Source organism: Ursus maritimus, unplaced genomic scaffold (assembly GCF_017311325.1).
Source record: "Ursus maritimus isolate PB19 unplaced genomic scaffold, ASM1731132v1 scaffold_13, whole genome shotgun sequence".
Classification (NCBI taxonomy): Eukaryota; Metazoa; Chordata; class Mammalia; order Carnivora; family Ursidae; genus Ursus; species Ursus maritimus.
This window is the reverse complement of record NW_024423675.1, coordinates 35,796,502-35,817,315: the sequence shown is the minus strand read 5'-3', so window position 1 is coordinate 35,817,315 and position 20,814 is coordinate 35,796,502. Positions and strand designations below refer to the sequence as shown.

Here is a 20,814-nt window from a genome sequence, read left to right as displayed (position 1 = left end):
CCCACCCCCCACCTCCCCTCCTCCCCTCCAGCAACCCTCAGTTTGTTCTCTATCATTAAGAGTCTCTTATGGTTTGTTTCCCATATGTACCTGTTTTGTTTCTTAAATTCCACATATGAGTGAAACCATATGGGATTTGTCTTTCTCTGACTGACTTATTTTGCTTAGCATAATACACTCTAGCTCCATCCACATCATTGCAAATGGCAAGATTTCATTCTTTTTGATGGCTGAGTAATATTCTTCTCTCTCTCTCTCTCTCTCTCTCTCTCTCTCTCTCTCTGTGTGTGTGTGTGTGTGTGTCTGTACCACTTCTTCTTTATTCATCAGTCAGTAGATATTTGGGGTCTTTCAATAGTTTGGCTATTGTTGATAATGCTACTGTAAACATTGGGATTCATGTACCCCTTCAAATCTGTATTTTTGTATCCTTTGGGTAAATACCTAGTAGTACAATTGCTGGATTGCAGGGTAGTTCTCTTTTTAACTTTTTGAGGAACCTCCATACTGTTTTCCAGAATGGCTGCATCACTTTGCATTCCCACCACAGCGCAAGAGGGTTCCCTATCTCCGCATGCTTACCAATATCTGTTGTTTCCGGAGTTGTTAATTTTAGCCAGCCTGCCAGGTGTGAGGTGGTATCTCATCATGGTTTTGATTTGTATTTCCCTGATGATGAGTGATGGTGAGCAACTTTTCATGTGTCTGTTGGCCATTTGTATGTCTTCTTTGGAAAAATGTCTATTTAAGTCTTCTGCCCATTTCTTAACTGGATTGTTTGTTTCTTGGGTGATGAGTTTGGTAAGTTCTTTATAGATTTTGGATACTAACCCTTCATCAGCTATGTCATTTGCAAGTATCTTTTCCCATTCCATAGGCTGCCTTTTAGTTTTGTTGAGTGTTTCCTTTGATGTGCAGAAGCTTTTTATCTTGATGCCACAGTAGTTCATTTTTGCTTTTGTTTCCCTTGCCTATGGTGATGTGTCTAGTAAGAAGTTGCTATGGCCAAGGTCAAAGAGATTGCTGTCTGTGTTCTCTAGGATTTTAATGGTTTCCTGCTCACATGTAGGTCTTTCATCCATTTTGGATTTGTTTTTGTGTATGGTGTAAGAAAATGGTCTAGTTTCATTCTTCTGCATGTTGGTGCCCAGTTTTCCCAACACCATTTGTTGAAGAGACTGTCTTTTTTCCACTGGGTCTTCTTTCCTGCTTTGTCAAAGATTAGTTGACCATATAGTTGTGGGTCCATGTCTCATTTCTCTGTTCTGTTCCAGTGATCTATGTGTGTCTGTTTTTGCACCAGTACCATACTGTCTTGATGGTTACAGCTTCATAATAGAGCTTGAAAGAATCGTGATGCCTCCAGTTTTGTTTTTCTTTTTCAGAATGCTTTGGCTATTTGGGGTCTTTTGTGGTTCCATTCAAATTTTGGGATTGTTTGTTCTAGCTCTGTGAAAAATGGTGGTGGTATTTTGATAGGGATTGCATTAAATGTGTAGATTGCTTTGGTAGTATAAACATTTTAATAAAGTTTGTTCTTCCAATCCATGAACATGGAATGCTTTTCCATTTCTTTGTGTCCTCTTCCATTTCTTTCATAAGTGTTCCATAGTTTTCAGAGTACAGATCTTTTATCTCTTTAGTTAGGTTTATTCCTAGATATCTTACTGTTTTTGGTGCAGTTGCAAATGGGATCGATTCCTTGATTTCTTTTTCTGCTGCTGTTATTGGTGTATAGAAACACAACAGATTTCTGCACATTGATGGAGGGTATGTAGCTATCTCCTCTGTTTTAGTGTTCTTATTGGTAATTTGTATCTTGTCTCTTTCTTTTTCAGAACTGTTAATTTGTCAATTTTATTGATCTTTTCAAAGAATCTTCTCTTTGGTTAATTGATTTTTCTCTTTTTTTTGTTGTTGTTTTTCTTAACAAGTTCCTAAAGAGCTTATGTTATTGATTTGAGACTGTTTGCCCTTTTAAATTTTTATTTATTTTATTTATTCATTCATTTATTTAAAGTCTACTTACTTTTTAGTATCTCTACACCCAACATGGAGCTTGAACTCACAACCCCGATATCAAGAGTGGCATGTGTTCTGACTCAGCCAGCCAGGTGCCCCTTTTTAATATATAAGCATTTGGTATTGTATATTTCCTGCTTAGTACTTCCTTATCTGTGTTCCACAAACTTTGATGTGTTGTATTTTCATTTTCATTTCATTCAGTTCAGTCTATGTATATACATATATACACACATACACATATATACACATATACACAGTTTAAAATTTATTATATATAAAATTAAAATTTCTCTTGAAAGAGATATTTTTTGGTCTACAGATAATTTGGAGGTATGGCATTTAGTTTTCAAGTCTTTGGAGAATTTCCTGTTATCTTTCTGGTATTGATTTTTAATTTGATTCATTGTTGTTAGGGAATATTATGATTTAGTTCTTTAAATTTATTGGGATTTGTTTTATGGCACAGGATATCTCAGTATATGTTCTGGTGGGCACTTGAGAACAATGTGTCAGGGCGTCTGGGTGGCTCAGTAGCTTTAGCATCAGATTCTTGATTTTGGCTCAGGTCATGATCTCAGGATCCTGGGATTGAGCTCTGTGTTGTTTTATCATTATGTAATGTCTCTTTCTATTCCTAGTCATTTTCTTTGCTCTGAAGGTTACTGTACCTTTTGTTAGTATAGCTATTCCTGCTTTCCTTTGATAAATGTTTGCATTATCTATCTTTTTTTTTCCATCTATTTTCTTTCAACCTGTCTATATTGTTATATTTGAAGTGAGTCTTTTGTAGATAGCATATAATCAGGTCATGTTTCTAAATCTACTCTGTTGGTCTCTATCTTTTTATTGATATATTGAGACCATTTACATTTAATGTAACTATTGATATATCAAGGCCCAAATCTACCATTATATCTCTCGTTTTCCATTTGGTTTCTGATTTTCATTTCTCCAGCAGGGGATGGGGTGCACTGCTTCATTATTGTCAGGTGGGCTTATAAGTTCATGCTCCCCCTTTATCATCTACTGACACGTGAAGGGGAAGGGATCCTCCTTACTGCTGGCCAGAGTGGAAGTACTGGCTCCTCATTTGGCCTTCACTGGACCACTCTTGATGGGAGGGATGGTAGTGCCTTATTATTATTACTCACGGGCTTTATGCTTGGGAGGTGCCTCATTGCATCAGATAAGTAGTGAAAGTCCTGATCTTTCACTAGACATCTTTTGACATCACCCCAGTGGTGAGGGGATAGGGCACCTCAGTACTCCTGGGTGACAGTGAAAGTCCCGACTCTTTCTACCTGACAGGCATTAGGGGCTTTTTAATGACTCACAAATATGTAATTCCCATCTCAACTCTGCCTTTTTTTATACCATCCCAGCAATGGGTGGGTGAGTGTCTAATTACACTCATCAGGGGTGGGATTCTAAGATCTCCACTCATCCTTTCCTGGTGTGGAACCAAATTCTTTTCTGTGGTGTAATGGTAATTGTCAAAAGATTTTCTTTCTTCCTAGGCTGTTCCTTTCCTGATTTCTTTAGCTAGAGAGAAGAGGATTGGTTGGAGGTTTTGTTTTGTTTTGTTTTTGTCTGTGCCCATTGGCATTTCTAGGTTGACAGCTTCTTCACCTTCAAGACTGGAATATATGAGGTTAGGAAAATTTATGTCTACTTCATCTTCCCAGAAACAGAAGTCCCAGTAGCAATCTTTTAATAAACCTTTACTGTAACCTTGAGATTGGTATGCTTGATACTCAATAAATATTTGTTGAATGGTTTAATAAATAAATGTAATACAGATGTACTATTCATGGAACCCAGAAGCCCAGGCCCTTTCTCCTAGTATTATGCAATTTTCTTTCATAGTAATTATCATTTTGTAATCATGTATTTGTATGATTTTTTTGATTAACATCTTTTATTTCAATATATTAAAAATTTCATGAAGGTTGAGTCCACATGTCATTTGCTCACCATATCAGTAAAATTTATCATAATTCTTTTGTTTGGCACATAGCATGTATTCAATTAATTTGTTGAATAGATTAAAAAATGAAAAAAATGAATAAATTTGATAAATACGCAAATAAAGTGTCTTTCAAGGTACTTTTCTGAATGGCTCTAGAGCTGTAACCTTCCCTGGCATAGCAGTTACTTCTCAGCCAACTTCCATATGAAAGAAGGCACTTAATCTTTTCCATTAGGAGTGCTCTTTGACCATTCCTCCCAACTCTTTAAATTCTGTCAGACACATATACATAATAGGAATATTTATTTGGGACACAATAGGAATATAGGGTAAATAGATAAGGCAACTTACAGCCAGAGTTACCAGCCAAAGCCACTAGTCATCTTAAACCCACCTCCGTTGGTCACGTCAAGGAATGAGAAGTTCAGTATGTTGGTACCCTTGTAACCCATTTGTGGCATACCAAGTTTCACTGGTACAAATTGGAAATAAAGTTCATTGCCATTCTCAAGTTTCTATTTTCTCTTCCATGATCTTCTTTTTCCTAGGATGATTGACAAAGGAAATATCAATTTTTTATTCAGGGAAAGCCCTACACTCATCCATAAGAGCACACTTATCTTTCATCTTGGCCAAGAATATCACCAGTTTAGGGGCGCCTGGGTAGCGCAGTCGTTAAAGCGTCTGCCTTCGGCTCAGGGCGTGATCCCGGCGTTCCGGGATCAAGTCCCACATCGGGCTCCTCCGCTGGGAGCCTGCTTCTTCCTCTCCCACTCCCCCTGCTTGTGTTCCCTCTCTCTCTGGCTGTCTCTATCTCTGTCAAATAAATAAAATCTTTAAAAAAAAAAAGAATATCACCAGTTTATAATAATATAACATTATACTGATTTGTTTGATTTCAACATCATAGGGAATAATAATGATGACGTCAGTGATAGCTAATATTTGTTAAGCCCTATATAGATGAGAGGTGCTGATCCATATGCATTTAAAAATTACCTTCTTTGATCCTCGAAGTAACTATTTAAAGTAATGTTACTATTTCCATGTTAAAGATAAGGAAATTGAGATACTATCTCCATTTTACAGATGAAGATATTGCTGGAGGTCATATATCTATTAAATATAGATCCTGGATTTGAGCTTAACTCTAGAGAGGCATTCTTATCTGTGATTTTTACCTAGTTAAATGCCAGGGAATGAATGGAGAGAGGAATTTTATGCATGTGTTGGTGTCTGTGTGTGTGTGTGGGGGGGTGTTTGATAGTTGTATCTCTTCTGCAGAGATAAAGATCAGCCCTGAAATTCCAACCTGCACTCTCACCTCAGCAACAGACCTCCTGGCTTTGGTGTTTCAAAGAAAAATATATGTCTCTCCACCCCTGCAATGTAAGATTTACAGGCACAGCGCAGCTCAATTTAAAGCATGAAATATACATACCTTTCCCTCACCTTTGGATGAGAGAGTCTGTTAACTGTCCTCCTAACTATATCCATTCTCTCCTTCTGTTGTAGTAACAAAGGTTTCAGCTCTGAACACAACTGCCCAGTTAAAGATGGCATTGCACAGCTCTCCTGAAACTTATTTTGGCCATTTGATTAAGTTTTGGCCAATGGGTAGTGAAAGTATTTGATGTGTGAAATTTCTATTGCAAGCCAGTAAAACAAAGGAAATGTTTCCTCCTCTTCTCCATCACTTTCTCATTTATTTCTCACTAACTGAAAATTTAGACATGTTAGTAGGAGCAAGAGCAGCCACGTTAGAACCTCACAGGGAAGTCTCATGTTGAAGAGGTGAGAATAGCAACATAGAGAAAAGCTGGAACCAATAAAGACTTCATGTAAATCCTGACCAGTTACCACTGAATTGTTACTTAAGAGAGAAATAGATACATTTTTTGTTTGTTTGTTTAAGCAACTGTTTGCAGTTCGTTTCAGTAGCTGAATTGAGCTTCTTGCAGTGGGTTCACAACCATTCATTATTTTGTTACTCAGTGTAGAGAAAGACTTTTGGCTCAAACATATCAATTAATATTACAGAGAATTCATTTGGCTAAGCACAGCTGCATGGAAGTCAGTGGTTGCCTCAGAGTTTTTCGAACAATAATGGTTTATATAAGCAAAGGAGCTCTTCGTTTTTTTTTCCACCCAGAAGAAAGGAACAGTCTTCAGAAAGAGAGTAGTCACATTTCCTTTTCTACAGTACAGAACCCCCCCCCCCCTTTTTCTTTTCTTGGCTGCTATCCGTTCTATTAAATATCAAAAAACTTCAGTAAGCTTAGCCACAGTTCTTTGAGCCTAGCACTAGTGTCTGCTAGCTTACTTGTTTTCATTCTTAACCATTTCTGTGTGCCTTCCATTTCTAGTTACCTAGAGCACAAACTTCTCAAAGAAAAGGAATCTTTTGTTTTTGTTTATTTGGTTGGTTGGTTGGTTGGCTTTTGTTTTTTTAGTTTCTGGTATTGTGCTCTGAATTGTGTAGGATCTCAGTGGATGATAGTTACTGATTAGTAAGATTGAATACTGGAAATTCTTTAAATATTATGCCTGTCATATCAATTAAGTATGAAAACTTCCTCATTGTTTTCAAAACTTCATGGGATTATGAGGATATTGAGCTCTTTAACATAGGGCAACTTAATATTTAGAATGCACTTAAGAATTTTGTTGTGTTTTAAAATTTCTCAATCTGACTCTTTTGAACATAAAATTAAAAAACATCATTCTTAAAAATGATATTGAAATTTTATCTGTTGCAGACTTGTTTTAATGAGAAAAGACTTATAAGAAAAATAATTTGATCTGCAAAAATGAATTATATTATTAAGTCACATAACTATAATAATGTTAATCAGTGTTTATTTTAAAATTTCTACAAATAAACACAGGGAAAAAAATAAGAGAGAGAAACAAATCAAGAAACAGACTCTTAATTATATAGAACAAACCCTTGGTTACCAGAGGGGAGGTGGGTGGGGGATGGGTCAAATAGGTGATGGGGATTAAGGAGTACACTTGTTCAGATGAGCCCAGGGTGATGTACGGAAGTATTGAACTACTGTTTGTACATGTGAAATTAATATAACACTGTATGTTAACTAACTGGAATTAAAATAAAAAAACTTTTATTCATTGAATAAAACTACAGACATTTTGGGTAGGTACCTTATAATGAATATTGTACTTTATGGAAGGGTTAGAGTATGTTTAATATATTTTGAAGACAATATAGATCTTTAATCTTCTCTCTTCACCTATCAATTATATTTTTAAAATTCTTTAATACGGGGCACCTGGGTGGCTCAGTCGTTAAGCGTCTGCCTTCAGCTCAGGGCGTGATCCCGGCGTTCTGGAATCGAGCCCCGCATCTGGCTCCTCTGCTGGGGAGCCTGCTTCTTCCTCTCCCACTCCCCCTGCTTGGGTTCCCTCTCTTGCTGGCTGTCTCTCTGTCAAATAAATAAATAAAATCTTAAAAAAAAATTCCTTAGTAAATCAGAAAATGGGAAGGGAAAGCAGGGCAAACAAAAGAAAGAAAGAAAAAGAAAGAAAGAAAGAAAGAAAAAAAGAAAAGGAAAGGAAATTTGCAGTATAAGTCATATACAACACTTTACATATGTCAGGGGGGATGAGTTTCAATGCTGAATTTCCACCCAAATACAGACATTGACTGTTCTTCTTATCAGATTATCAATGCATTTTTGGGAATCAAGGATCCCACTCTCTGTTACAAATGACTAGACATACTGAAAAGAGAATGCAAACACTGTGCAGCTAATGTGAGGTTGATAAAATAAATTTTTTTCACAAAGATAAAAACATTACTCCCATATAAATATAAAATGAACACATGAAAAATTTTATTAAGCTCACTAAATGAGAGAACCAGTTCAAACCAGTTCAAACACACACATACACACATGCAAAAATATAGTCAAAAATGCTGAAATGGATTTTCTGGTATTCAAACCTGATTATCGTCCTTGACTATGTAATTTTAGGGTTATCTTTTCTATGAGGCATAGGTCAATTGTATGTGTAGTGGAAAATTTTATTTTTATTTCAGTGGAAAATAATCACTTGCATTGCTTGGCTAAATATCATTTACATTTCTATCAGTTTTCTGTAAGTCAATTTAATGTCATTCAGAGCTGCATGTATCTATAGAATCAGACAATTTCTAAAAGGTCTGCTAGATGATATTCAGCTCTCCACTAAAAGGATGGCTGTTATTCTTTTTTACTCTATACAAGTCTTGGACAGCTTCTTTCTTTTCTTTTCTTTTCTTTCTTTCTTTTTTTTTTTTTTTTAAGATTTTATTTATTTGACAGAGACACAGTGACAGAGGGAACACAAGCAGGGCTAGTGGGAGAGGGGAGGGAGAAGCAGGCTTCCCTCTGAGCAAGGAGCCGATGCAGGGCTCAATCCCAGGACCCTGGGATCATGACCTGAGCCGAAGGCAGATGCTTAACAACTAAGCCACCCAGGCACCCAGGACAGCTTTTTTCTGACAAGCTTTAACAAAATCTTGATACATGGTATATAGTAAAGGGTTAACTCAGCAGCCTTTGGATGTTCAAACTCTGCACAATCCAAAGAAAGGGTTGGCCTTTGACTGGTTCCTTTGGAATATCCTGCCTGATAAGAGTGCATACTTTGGAACTTGGGCTATTCTAGATAGCTCATATTAGTGATATGACTTATGGTAAATGCCAGTTCTTGTTTGACTGGGGTCCTGGGCCATGCTGTATTTCTTTGACCTCTGGGTTGTTGAACACCGAGTAGTTAAGGTCAGTCATATGGACACTCCATGCCTATTTAACTGGACACCAAGGCTCAGGTGAACTTCCTTGGTTGGCAGTAATTTGTAAATGCTGTCATCCACCATTGCTGGTAGAATTAAATTCTGTTCATGTGACTCCATTGGCAGAGCGTCTGAAACTTGTCTCCTGGACTCTGCCCTGTGCCTTTTTCCTTCGCTAATTTTAATCTGTAACGTTTGTCTATAATAAACTGTAAGTGTAAGTATAACAGCTTTTCTGAATTCCATGAGTCCTAGTAAGCCATCAGACCTGAAGGTGACATAAGGAACTCTGATAAATATGGATAGACTTCATTTTTACTGGGTAGTCAGGCCTCATTGTTGGAGGCCTTTAAAAGATAGAAGTGAGAAGCTGAGAAACTGGGCTTGTTTTTCATGTTAATGTAATATTTATTAGAATGGCCATTTGTCTGAGACTGCAGTCACAGATTCCTGGAGTTGATCATAGAGGACATTGGGTAGGCTGTTTATGGCCATCTCTGTACCTCTCCCCAATTAATCTTCTCCAAGATGACTCTCCATTGAACTCACCTTTCTCCTTCCCAGCTGGCCTCCCAAAAGATAGCCTGGGATTCCTCTCTTCTCTTTATAAACTAACTTCAAAGTATAAATTCTATGACCTTCTTCTTTAGGACCTGGCTTTTACTCCTCTCAATAAGAAACACCTTGTAAATCAAAAGCTTTGATTTACAAAACTAATATTTTTCCTGGTATGGCACAAAGAGCAAATTTTGGAAATAAAAAATAGAGTATTGGATTTTTTTTCATCTTTGCAATTAAAAAAAAATCCTAATTTTTTTGCAGCCAGACAGACAATTCCTTTATGTCATACACTGAGTCTCCCTTGTCTATAGTCTATGATATGATAATCTTATTATTTGATTCTTATATTCACATAAAAAGATTTTGGCAATAGTGAAAAAAAACATTGTCCCCTTCCAGTAAAATCTATCTTTTCAGGATTATAATCTCCCCAAGCATTGAAAAATTCTTTGCATCTCAGAACTAAATAATGACTAAATCTCTCCTCTTGACCGGGGGAAATAACTTCATGTCTTGGCTTTAATGGTGAAAGAAATGCAGAGAAGAATCCAGTTACTGATGATGTATTATTTCCTTAAATTTACTACTCAGCTTTAGGACATTTCTACTTTTTCTTTTATAGAAATTACTTTGACTCAGTGGTTGGCAAAGCCAAATGTTGCTAGTGTGAAATGGCTGCCTTATTGCTCATACAAAGATTTTTAGTTTCGTGGCAAGTTTCATCCTCGATAGGCACTATTGACCCTCCCCTGGAACACTCAAGGGCATGATTTTTGAGAGGCATGATACCATGTTACACAACTCTGAGAACGCTATTTACATCCATGTAAGTTGTACTATAAGTAGTTTTATAATGGGGCAACCTATGCTTTAGGGAGTGGTCCTGAACATACTTCAGTTGTTTGACAGATTAATTTGTTAGAAAGGACAACCGTGAAAGCTATCTTCAAACATTTAAGGCTGCTTTGTAGAAGAATTAAATGGGAGATGCCTGGCTGACTCAATCCGAAGAGCGTGTGACTCTTGATCTCTGAGTCATGAGTTTGAGTCCCATTGAGTGTAGAGATTACTTAAATAAATAAAACTTAAAAAAAAGAATTAAGGGGCACCTGGGTGGCTCAGTCGGTTAAGCATCTGCCTTTGGCTCAGGTCATGATCTCAGGTCCTGGGATCAAGCCCCACATCGGGCTCCCTGCTCCAAGGGGAGTCCTCTTCTCCCTCTGCCCCTGCTCATGTTCTCTCTTGTTCTCTCTCTCTCTTTCAAATAAATAAATTAATTAATTAACTAATAAAATCTTAAAAAAATGTTTTCTGTATGATTCCGATGGCTAAAAAGAGTTCTAATGTGTATATCCTATAGGAGCACATATTGCACTTAATAAAATGCAGAGATTTTTTTACAGTCAGAATTGCTCAAAAGTAGAGTAGTTTACCTTGAAATAATTGGAATTCAATCAGTGAAGTGTTCAAATATAGTTTGGACAAATACTTGGTAGAGATACTGTACAGAGACTCACTCAGTCATTGTACTGACACTGAAACTCAGTGATTCAAGAGATCATTAGAATTAGCAGCACTGTGCTTAGAGATGTAAATGAAACTGAAACTCATCTTATGGCTGCCATCAGGCTATCCGAAGTTGTGATTGTTACCAAGTGTTTTATGCCTCAATTCAGACACGTGCCCTGGGAAAAAAAAAAAAAAGATGGATTCAGGGAATCTGCATTCTTCTGCCAGATTTCTTATAACTAAACCTGTGGGAGTAAATTAGCTCAGTCTGGGTGGCTCAGTTGGTTAAGTGTCTGCTTCGGCTCAGGTCATGATCCCAAAGTCCTGGGATCGAGTCCCACATAAGCCTCCCTGCTCAGAGGGAAGCCTCCTTCTCCCTCTGCCTGCCGCTCCCCCTGGTTGTGCTCATTCTCTCTCTCTCTCTCTCTCTCTCTCTCTCTCTCTCTCTCCCCCCACCCCCGACAAATAAAGAAATAAAATCCTTTTAAAAATTAGCTCAATCTGAGGATTAAAAATCTTTAAAAATAAAAGTAGATGGATGGATAAATAAATAAATAAATAAATAGCAGCCAATGGGGCTTAAGGCAAGATAAGTCATAGTGCAGGACTGGGCTGGAAGTAATTCATACCTGGCATGCCATCTTCAATTGATGGATAGTCACCTGGGACTTCATGATGAAGAGGATTAGGCCTCATCTGGATTCAGCTGGAAATGTGCCATGGGTAATTAGTGCTGGGAAGGGAAAATGGTAGAATATAGTCTAGATATTTGCTATCTCTCTCATGCAGAATACTTGGCACTCACATAGAATTCATGGAATTCATCTCTTAGGGAATTTCACCTGCTCCAGGTTTTGGACCTTAGCTGTGTAGGTCCAAAAACTCAAAAGCATCCAGGGTCAATTAGGTTCAAGCACTGCCTCATACAATCAGAAGATTATAATGTACAAATTAGAATGCCAATGTAATAATATTCAATTAGAACTATTACTGTCAAGTTGATTAAAATTCCTGTGTTTTTTAGTCAGGGCACTCAGGCTGCTGGTGACATTGAGATAGATGAGTTAATAATACTGCTTAAGACTTAGTGTATTAGTTTATAACTTTCTTTTTCCAGTGTGTTCAAATTTCAGTCTAACTTTCTAACTTCCTCAGACTACATCCTGGTTCCCTGCACTGACTGTGGGCATACATTTGTACTTACTGGCTTAGGGTCAAACTACTGTGGTGAAGGTTCAATTTCTTTTGTTTTCCCAACCCATTATGGATTGGTAACTTAATAAAATGCAATATAAATGAGTTATTATAAAAATAAAATTAAAAAATGAAAAACATACAAAATACAGGCATGTTTTTTATTATTTAAGTCAGTGGGCATAAAATAACTTCAAAGTTCTTATAAAAGTTTCGAAACCCTTATTCTCAATGTCTAAACCATATTTCATAAGCAGAATACTTAATGAGGTATTCAATGCTAATGAACTTAAGGATAATTTATAATACAGTGGAGCTTAATTTTTATGCATTGGATGAACACATTACAGTGCATTGGAGCCCATGTATAATCATTTCAATCAGTGTATTTATATTCATTAAATGAGATGAAGAGAACAGGTTTATTATTTTAAATGGCTATAGAGGTCTGTAGTAGCTATATTTAATATTTAGGATATAAAGCATAGGCAATTATACTAAAGTACATAAAATGTATTTGAAACCAAGTTCTTCCTAAAATAATAAGACAGTTCCCAATGCAACATTGTTCATATAAAAAAATTATAATGCTATTTATGATATCATTTTGAGGGTTGAAACTTGGGTAAAATGTGGGGAATATTTGGTCAGTAGTAGTGTCAGGAGATGTAGAACCACTGATTTGTTTCATCATTATAGGGAAATGTTTCATCGATGTGAGGGGGGAATAGTCATTTTCATATATACACATCCCAAATCCCTTTGCTCTGATAATTGTAAACACAAAGAGACACAATGATGACTTCTATCCTAATACCCAACTTGCAAACTCCCATTACAGTTTTACTGAATCTATTGAATTGATTCTGCCATTAAACAAACATCATGTTTTTAGCTAGCATATGAAACTATGCATTTTTGTTTCTCAGCCACTAAAACTGAGTCATTTAAATGCCACACATATCACACAGACTGTTGAAAAGTGGACATTTTCCAGTTTCTGGCTTCACTACTATTTTAATCTGCTATATTGGCTCTCAGGCCTCAGCCTTTCCAACCTGTTGTGGTTTTCATTGCTTTTCAATGTTTGTACTTTTTTAAAAAAATTATTTATTTATTTTTAGAGAGAGAGAGCATGGGGGGTGGCAGGGGTAGAGGGGGAGAGAGAGAATCTCAAGCGGACTCCCCACTGAGTGGGAGCACAAAGTGGGGCTCTGTCTCAGGACCCTGAGATCACAACCTTAGCTGAAACCAAGAGTTGGATACTTAACCTGCTGCCCCAGCCAGGTGTCCCTCCATGTTTATACTTTTTAAGACTCACCAGCATTCACTAAAGTTTCTAGCATATTTCTGTCTTTAAACTTGACTTCCTGCATAACACCTAAATTTCCACCTCACAAGAAGAACCCCATATTCTTACCGGTGAGAGAGTATTATACCTTAATTTTTCTTAATGTGACCATCATTTTTCTTACTACCTGATGCTAACGTTTTACCCTCTTTATATTGGTATTTTGGCAATGGCAAGTTTCAAATTTAAAAGAGTCCGTATAACCTTGCAAGATCATTTCCTGTCAGTGTTCAGATTTATATACCTCTCTGTGGTATATCCAGTGTCAGCTGGTAGAATCCAGCCCTAGTAAAACTGCAAGCTTGTTGTTCATGCCTACTTATTTCCACACTGCATTCCAATATCATGCTCATCTATTTTTAGGCATATTCTTCATACAGTGGGAATAACTTTGCTCTACAGGGGATAGAGAAAGTCTTTTTATGGAAGACTGGCTGGCTATGTAAATGTCTGTACAACCATAGGCCACTTCAAGCTTTATGCCTATGGTAAATTATCTAGAGATTCATTTGGAAAATTGAACTTATTACTCTAATGGTCTCTGAATGCCTTATCAACCAAAGTCTAGGGACAGCATTGCTAATAAAATTATTTCACACTTACTTTCCTTTGTGGGAATGCTTCTTCTTGGTAATTTGCACAATCCTTAGGCAAAGAAAGAATAGTCACACCTGTTTATGAGGAGCAAAGACCCATCTTCACTGGCAATCCCAATCTGACATGCCTCTATATACACTATCATACAATATCAATCAAACTTTGCACGTGTAATTTCTTAATTCTTCTAAACCTATCTCAGATTATTTCATGAGCACCACCCTCAAGTTCAGCAATATAAAAATGGTAAACCTAATGGTAAAGTAAGAAACTTAACAAGTAAGAGATTCATATTATAGAATTATCCATTCTAGTATGCCTTGTCTAGCTAATCTCATATATGCTTGTACATTTGCTATTAAACATAGCAAATGAAAATATAACCCATGCCAAAGCTTTGGTTGACCATGCTTTCTACTACATTCACAATAATTTATTGTCATTTTACGGTAAAGCTAAGGTATGTATAATTCAACATTCACAAAGGATCAAAAACTAAGTGTTAAAAACTGTATTACTAGTTGTGTGTAATGTGAGGATAGGTATAATATAGTTAAGAGATATCTCTAGGAACTCATGATAAATTCTAAAATATACATAGTATCAGTGGGTAGAAAATGGTATCCCAATAGCAGGCTGGGATAATAATCACATAGGGGCTATAATGAAAATACATGCAAACTGCTTTACAGTACAGAGGAGAGAATTAATTATCACCTAGGTGTAGGAATCAAGAAAGACTTTGAAGAAGATGGTGGATAGGAGCTGAATCTTCAGGATTGGTGGAACTTTGAAAGGTGAGGAGGTAAGAGGTTGAACGAGTGGCCTGATAGGGCAGGGGAAGGAAGTGGGGAATGGAGGGAATGGGTAAATCTTGAGTAAAGGGAAAAATAGCCTCTAAACAATGTAAGTTTTTAACTTTCTATAGGAAATGGAAGAAAATCTATTGAACCAACTGTTTTGGCTGTTCCAGTGTGATCATAGCATTGCTTGTATGGATCGTCAAATAAGGGATGAGCTCATAAAAGGATATTAATGTGTCGTTTTTATTGAGCAAAGTAGCATTACAGAAGAGGTGATTTCAAAGGCACATGGCTCTTTCATTACAGCCTTCAGGGGCGATGTTTGATCACTGAAAACAGCCTGCTTTGTTCCAGCTTTCTCTGATGTTTGGCATTCTCCTGAATACATATGCTCTGGCTTGGAAAGAATCAGTCTATAAAGATTTAATAGATTTGAGATTTGCATATTCAAAATACATGTCATGGTTAAAATGAAATGAAAACTATTTTAATATCTATATCTGTATTATACATAAACGTAGTTCAGGCATATCTCAGCAAATCTTTAAAAGGCAATTACATATGTTATATTTGCTCGTTCTGAGATTATAAAAGTTGGCTGTTTTAAAAATTAACCATTTTATATTCCCACTGAGGAAAAAATATATTGTAGAAGACATTATATTGGTGATAACAAAGGACAGGAACCCTTCAAGTTTCAGGGATTTGAAATTTCCTGTATGTTCTTGTCTCCTTTCATGGACATAACTTTCTAGTGTTGTGTGTCAGTGACCACTTTCTTTATTAAAAATGAATAAACACCATTCTTGGGTAGAGAAAATTGAGAGTCACAAATAATTTTTAAAAATGTAAAAGATTAGTATTTGCATCATGTTCTTTTCCTGATGTCTGAAAGAAGTGACTTTTTTTTTTAAAAGAGAGATTCTTGGAAAGAGACCTGAAGAGTCAAAAGCTTGTGTGGTGACTAAAACTCACAGAGTTTTCTCTTCATAGAATTCTCTGGCTTCTATTCTTATAATTGATTCTATATCTTATAAATTGATGTGTAATCTCACGTAAATTCAAAGTTTTAATTTTGAATTCCAGTGGAACCTTTGCGAGAAGGACGGCATTCCAAGTCAGTCAGTTTGATATACATTACATCTACCATTAGACACTCATTGCATTGAAATTAAGCCCAATGGACTTCAAGAAATATTCTATTTCATGTGACAAAGAAAAATCTTACCATGTCACTTCCCTACTTAAAATCTTTCTTTTTCCCTGTCCCCACTTACAACATCTTCCACCTTAATGACACTGAATGCTTTTGTATGGCATGTCCTTCTTTTTCTGGTTAGTTTTACAAGTCTTGGGACAGCGACTTTTTCAGTTATACAGTTATAGCCCAGATCACTGCTTTCCAAACGTTAATGTATTTATGTATCATCTGGAGATCTCATTAAAAATGCAGGTTCTGATTCAGCAGGTCTGGGGTCTGGCCAAGAGTCTAACAAGCTCCCAGATGATACAGTAGACCACACTTTGGATAGCATGCACCTAGATACATACAATCTCTTATTAAATTGGTATTAGTTCCTGGACCATGATAACTGAAAATTTAGAGTTTCTGACTTTGAGGTTGCTCAGACTTTGACCTTTTTGTTTATTGGTACTCTCATAAAGATGCTGTGTGATCTGGACTTCTTTTTGTTCTCTCATCTCCTTTCTTATCCCGTTCTTACTTTACATTTGAGCCATAAGAGACTACTTGAAATTTCCAGAATGTGTCAAGCTCTTTCACATCTCGGTACCTTTGCAGATACTGTTTCCTCTGCCTGTCCCAACATCTTGTGTTGCTTCCTTTAAAATTCAGCTCAGCTAGGAGCATCTGGGTGGCATAGTCGGTTAAGTGTCTGACTCTTGGTTTCAGCTCAGGTTGTGATCTCAGGGTCATGGAATCAAGCCCCATGGTGGGCTCCATGCTTGGCACGTAGTCTGCTTGAGATTCTCTCTCCGTCTCCCTCTGTCCTCCCCCCCCCCATGTTCTCTCTCTTTCTCAAATAAATAAATAAATCTTAAAAAAAGGAAAAAAAAAACCTCAGCTCAGCTGTAGTCTCCTCCAGGAATCCTTCCCTGATCTCTTTACGTCGTAATCGTTTAATTAAATGCTTCCAGTATTCTCCCACAGTGTCCCATATTTCCTATGTTATGACTTTCTCGTAATCTATCGTGGTGTCTGCTTACTTGTCTGCTTGTCAAGACAACACTTCTTGTGAGGAAGAGATTATGCATTTTATCTGTTACCTACTGCCCATCACAATGCCTGACACATAGTAGGTTTCCATTAAGGTTTGCTGAATGAATGAGGAAGGGCAATTGATGTGTTGTAGTTATGCAATAATATAATGCAATATTTTCTTTCATGAAGTTTAACTTGAATTGGGAGTAATAAAAACTAAAGTCATAAAAAGTGAAGTATAGAATGAGATAATACTGAAGATATAAAATGTTAGTATGTAATTAATTGCCAAATGAGGATCATAGAAAATAACTGTTCTAAGTTCATTGGAGGAAAATGTCACTATAGATTTATTGTTATGTCTTTAATATCACAGTTGTTCCACAAAAGATTTGAGGTAGCTGACAACACTATGTATGGGAGTTAATGAGAGGTATGAACACATACATAGTTAAGGGAATAGTATTAGAAAAGGAGGGAGTTATGGAAGTACATACTCAGAACTTGAGGAGCAGATATACTAGCATATTGGCAAAAATGGTCCTCGTTCAATAATGGGCAGTAAGGGTGGTGTGCTGGACTTCTATTTCCACTCTCTACCTTGGAGGCTGACTTTTGTGGTGCCATCAGTAGCTCCCTTGTCCTCTGGCTTCTGGCTGAATTTGGCCAAAGGAGGGTACCCTGGCAGTAGATCAAATGGAGGGAGAAGAGTGAGGTCAGGATATTTATTTTCTTGTGTTACCTAGAACTGACTGTGCCTCTGTGTAAATTGTCCCTTTGTTAAAATCTTAAATTACTCTAATTTGAGTGTGCCCCCTGTTCCCTGTTGACACTCTGATACAATCATGGAGTTGTTTAATTCTAGATTGGATGCCAGGCTTAATAACTTTTATGATAACCGTTAATGCTACAAAAATGTTTTAGGTGCTGTATATCAGGTAAGATTCTATGAGGAGGGGGTTCAATAGAGAAGAATTCGGAGAGTAAACCAACCTGAAATCTTATACTTCTTTTTTTTTTTTTTAAAGATTTTATTTATTTATTTGACAGAGATAGAGACAGCCAGCGAGAGAGGGAACACAAGCAAGGGGAGTGGGAGAGGAAGAAGCAGGCTCCCAGCGGAGGAGCCTGACGTGGGGCTCGATCCTGTAACGCCGGGATCACTCCCTGAGCCGAAGGCAGACGCTTAACCGCTGTGCCACCCAGGCGCCCCTGAAATCTTATACTTCTATTGTTCACATTTTAGTGTGGTAAAGAGAATATAAATCATATTGGAAGTAGGGAAGAATTGATATGTTTAAAATCCCCACAGTTCTGTAGTTTTTTTTACATCAACCTTTCATTTACTGTTCAGTTGTAAAGTAATAATATCTTAGAGATGTAATTTTTGGGTTGTTACCTTTTTACTTGGGGTAGATTATCCAGAATTTTTGCCTCTCCTCTTTTCTGTTGCTCATTTTCTGGTTATTTCAGTGCTCACTCTACTTCCACCAGGAGATATAAGAGGAAAATAAATGGATGAAAAGCTTAGCTTTAGTATCTATGATAAGAGGTTTGTTAGGAAATTCTGAACTAAAATGAAGTTTTTCAGTTTATCTGGGCTGGTCTGCCCCCTGTTGCCATAAGTATACCAAGAGGTATTTCCAACTTGTCAAAAAACAAGAGATAAAATGGACAGAAAGTCTTATATTCATGATGATGAAGAGAAACAGGTTTAATAAATAGATATGATGCTCTTAATATAAGGCTTTGGTGTACAGACTCTGTCTTTGAATCTTGGATTGTATTACAACCTTGTTTGCAATACATACTTAGATCACTGTTGACTCATATGAGCCTAATTTTGTGACCCAGCAAAAATAGATCATAAGTCCCAGCAATTGAAGACATGTTTGTAGTTTGACCTTGGAATGATGAGCCAAAGGTGCTGAGGAAACCATAAATCTAATTTACAATAATAACAAAAATAAGGTTGTTTATACGTTGCCCAGTGGATGAAGTGAAAATCTAATATTTTTCTTGGTACATGCTGTACATTTTGTCAAGCTTGATTAAATTCCTGTTTAGTAAGTAGCTAGAAAAGGAACTGAATTAAGACACTTTATATGAATCTTTAGACTCCTACTTTGTTCATCCTTATTTAATTCTTTTTTTAAAAGCTGTTTTAACTCTTTTTTTTTTAGGTTCCATTTATGAAATGTTTGGAAATGAATGCTGTTTGTCAACAGGAGAAGTGATTAAAATTACTGGTCTCAAAATTAAGAAGATCATAGCTGAAATTTGTGAGCACATTGAGGGTTGCGAGTCTCTACAACCATTTGAGCTGCCTATGAACTTTCCAGGTACAGTGTATTGCAACCATTTCACATTTATAAAACTATTGTTAATATACATCTATGCAGTTGAAAACAAGTGGTAGCTTTTTTTCATTCTAGGGCCATGGGTGAAAAAATTAGAATTCTTTTTTTTTTTTTATATATACAGTGTTATATGAGTTTCAGGTGTACAATATAGTGATTCAGCAGTTCCATACATTACTCGGTGCTCATCTTGGTAAGTATACTCTTAATCCCCTTCACCTGTTTCACCCATCCCCCCACCTCTACCTCCCCTCTGGTAACTATCAGTTTATTCTCTATAGTTAAGCGTCTGTTTTTGGTTTGTCTCTTTTTTCTTTGTTTCATTTGTTTTGTTTTTTAAATTCCACATATAAGTGAAATCATATGGTATTTGTTTTTCTTTGACTGACTTAGCATTATACTTTCTAGATCCATCCATGTTGTTGCAAATGATAAGATTTCATCCTTTTTTATGGCTGAATAATATCCCTATATATATATATACACCACATCTTCTTTCTCCGTTCATCTGTCAATGGACACTTGGGCTGATTCCCTCGTTCCCATAGTCTGGCTATTATAAATAATGCTTCAGTAAACATAGGGGTGCATGTATCTTTTTGAATTAGTATTTTTGTATTCTTTGGATAAATATCCAGCAGTGGAATTACTGGATCATACAGAAGTTCTATTTTTAATTTTTTGAGGGATCTCCATACTATTTTCCACAGTAGCTGCACCAATTTGCATTCCCAGCAATAGTGCATGAGGGTTCATTTTTCTCCACATCAGTGCTTTTTAAGGACTAATAGAAGGCAAATTATTTCTCCTTTTTTAATAAATATTCTTCACTTAGGACTTAATATTTTCTGTTAAATACTTCATGAGTTCTAACTATATGTATTACTTGCTATGCTAGTAAGAATGAGGAAATCAAGATATTTTACAAAGTTATGTAGGACTAATATCCCTTAAATATATTTACTCTCTTTATTCCTATTGTAAGTAGAATCTAGCTCCCTGGATCATTGCTAAACTTCCCAGTCTGATCCTACTGACACATCTGGTTGCTCTTCTTTTTCTAGTTAACTCTACTCACCCTTCCAAAATTAGCTCAAATATCATATCTTCTGGAATACTTTTGCTGATGCCCTAACCTATTCTAGGTATCTCTCTTTTATATTCCCACAATATCTTGTTCACCGATAGTATTGGGTAATCATGGATGATTTTCTTATTTGTCTTATTCTCCAGACCAGGGGCTTGCAGATGTTTTTTTTTGTTTTTTTTTAATAAAGAACTAGATAGTAAATATTTTAGACTTTGCCACCAGATGATCTCTGTCACAACCATTCCACTCTGATGCTGTAACATGAGGGAAGCTATAGATGATACATAAACCAACGGACGTGGCTATGGTTCAATAAAAATGTATTTACAAAAA

At 36.5% G+C, this 20,814-nt stretch overlaps 1 protein-coding gene across 1 annotated transcript in view; it reads left to right on the top strand.

Annotated features, from left to right (window-relative positions):
• Nucleotides 1-20,814, top strand: part of THEMIS (thymocyte selection associated) — a 178,865-nt gene that overhangs the window by 24,687 nt on the left and 133,364 nt on the right. Inside the window, exon 2 of the mRNA XM_008691120.2 lies at nucleotides 19,215-19,373. Within this exon, the coding sequence (XP_008689342.1) occupies nucleotides 19,215-19,373 (159 nt within the window). The remainder of the gene's footprint in view (nucleotides 1-19,214; nucleotides 19,374-20,814) is intronic.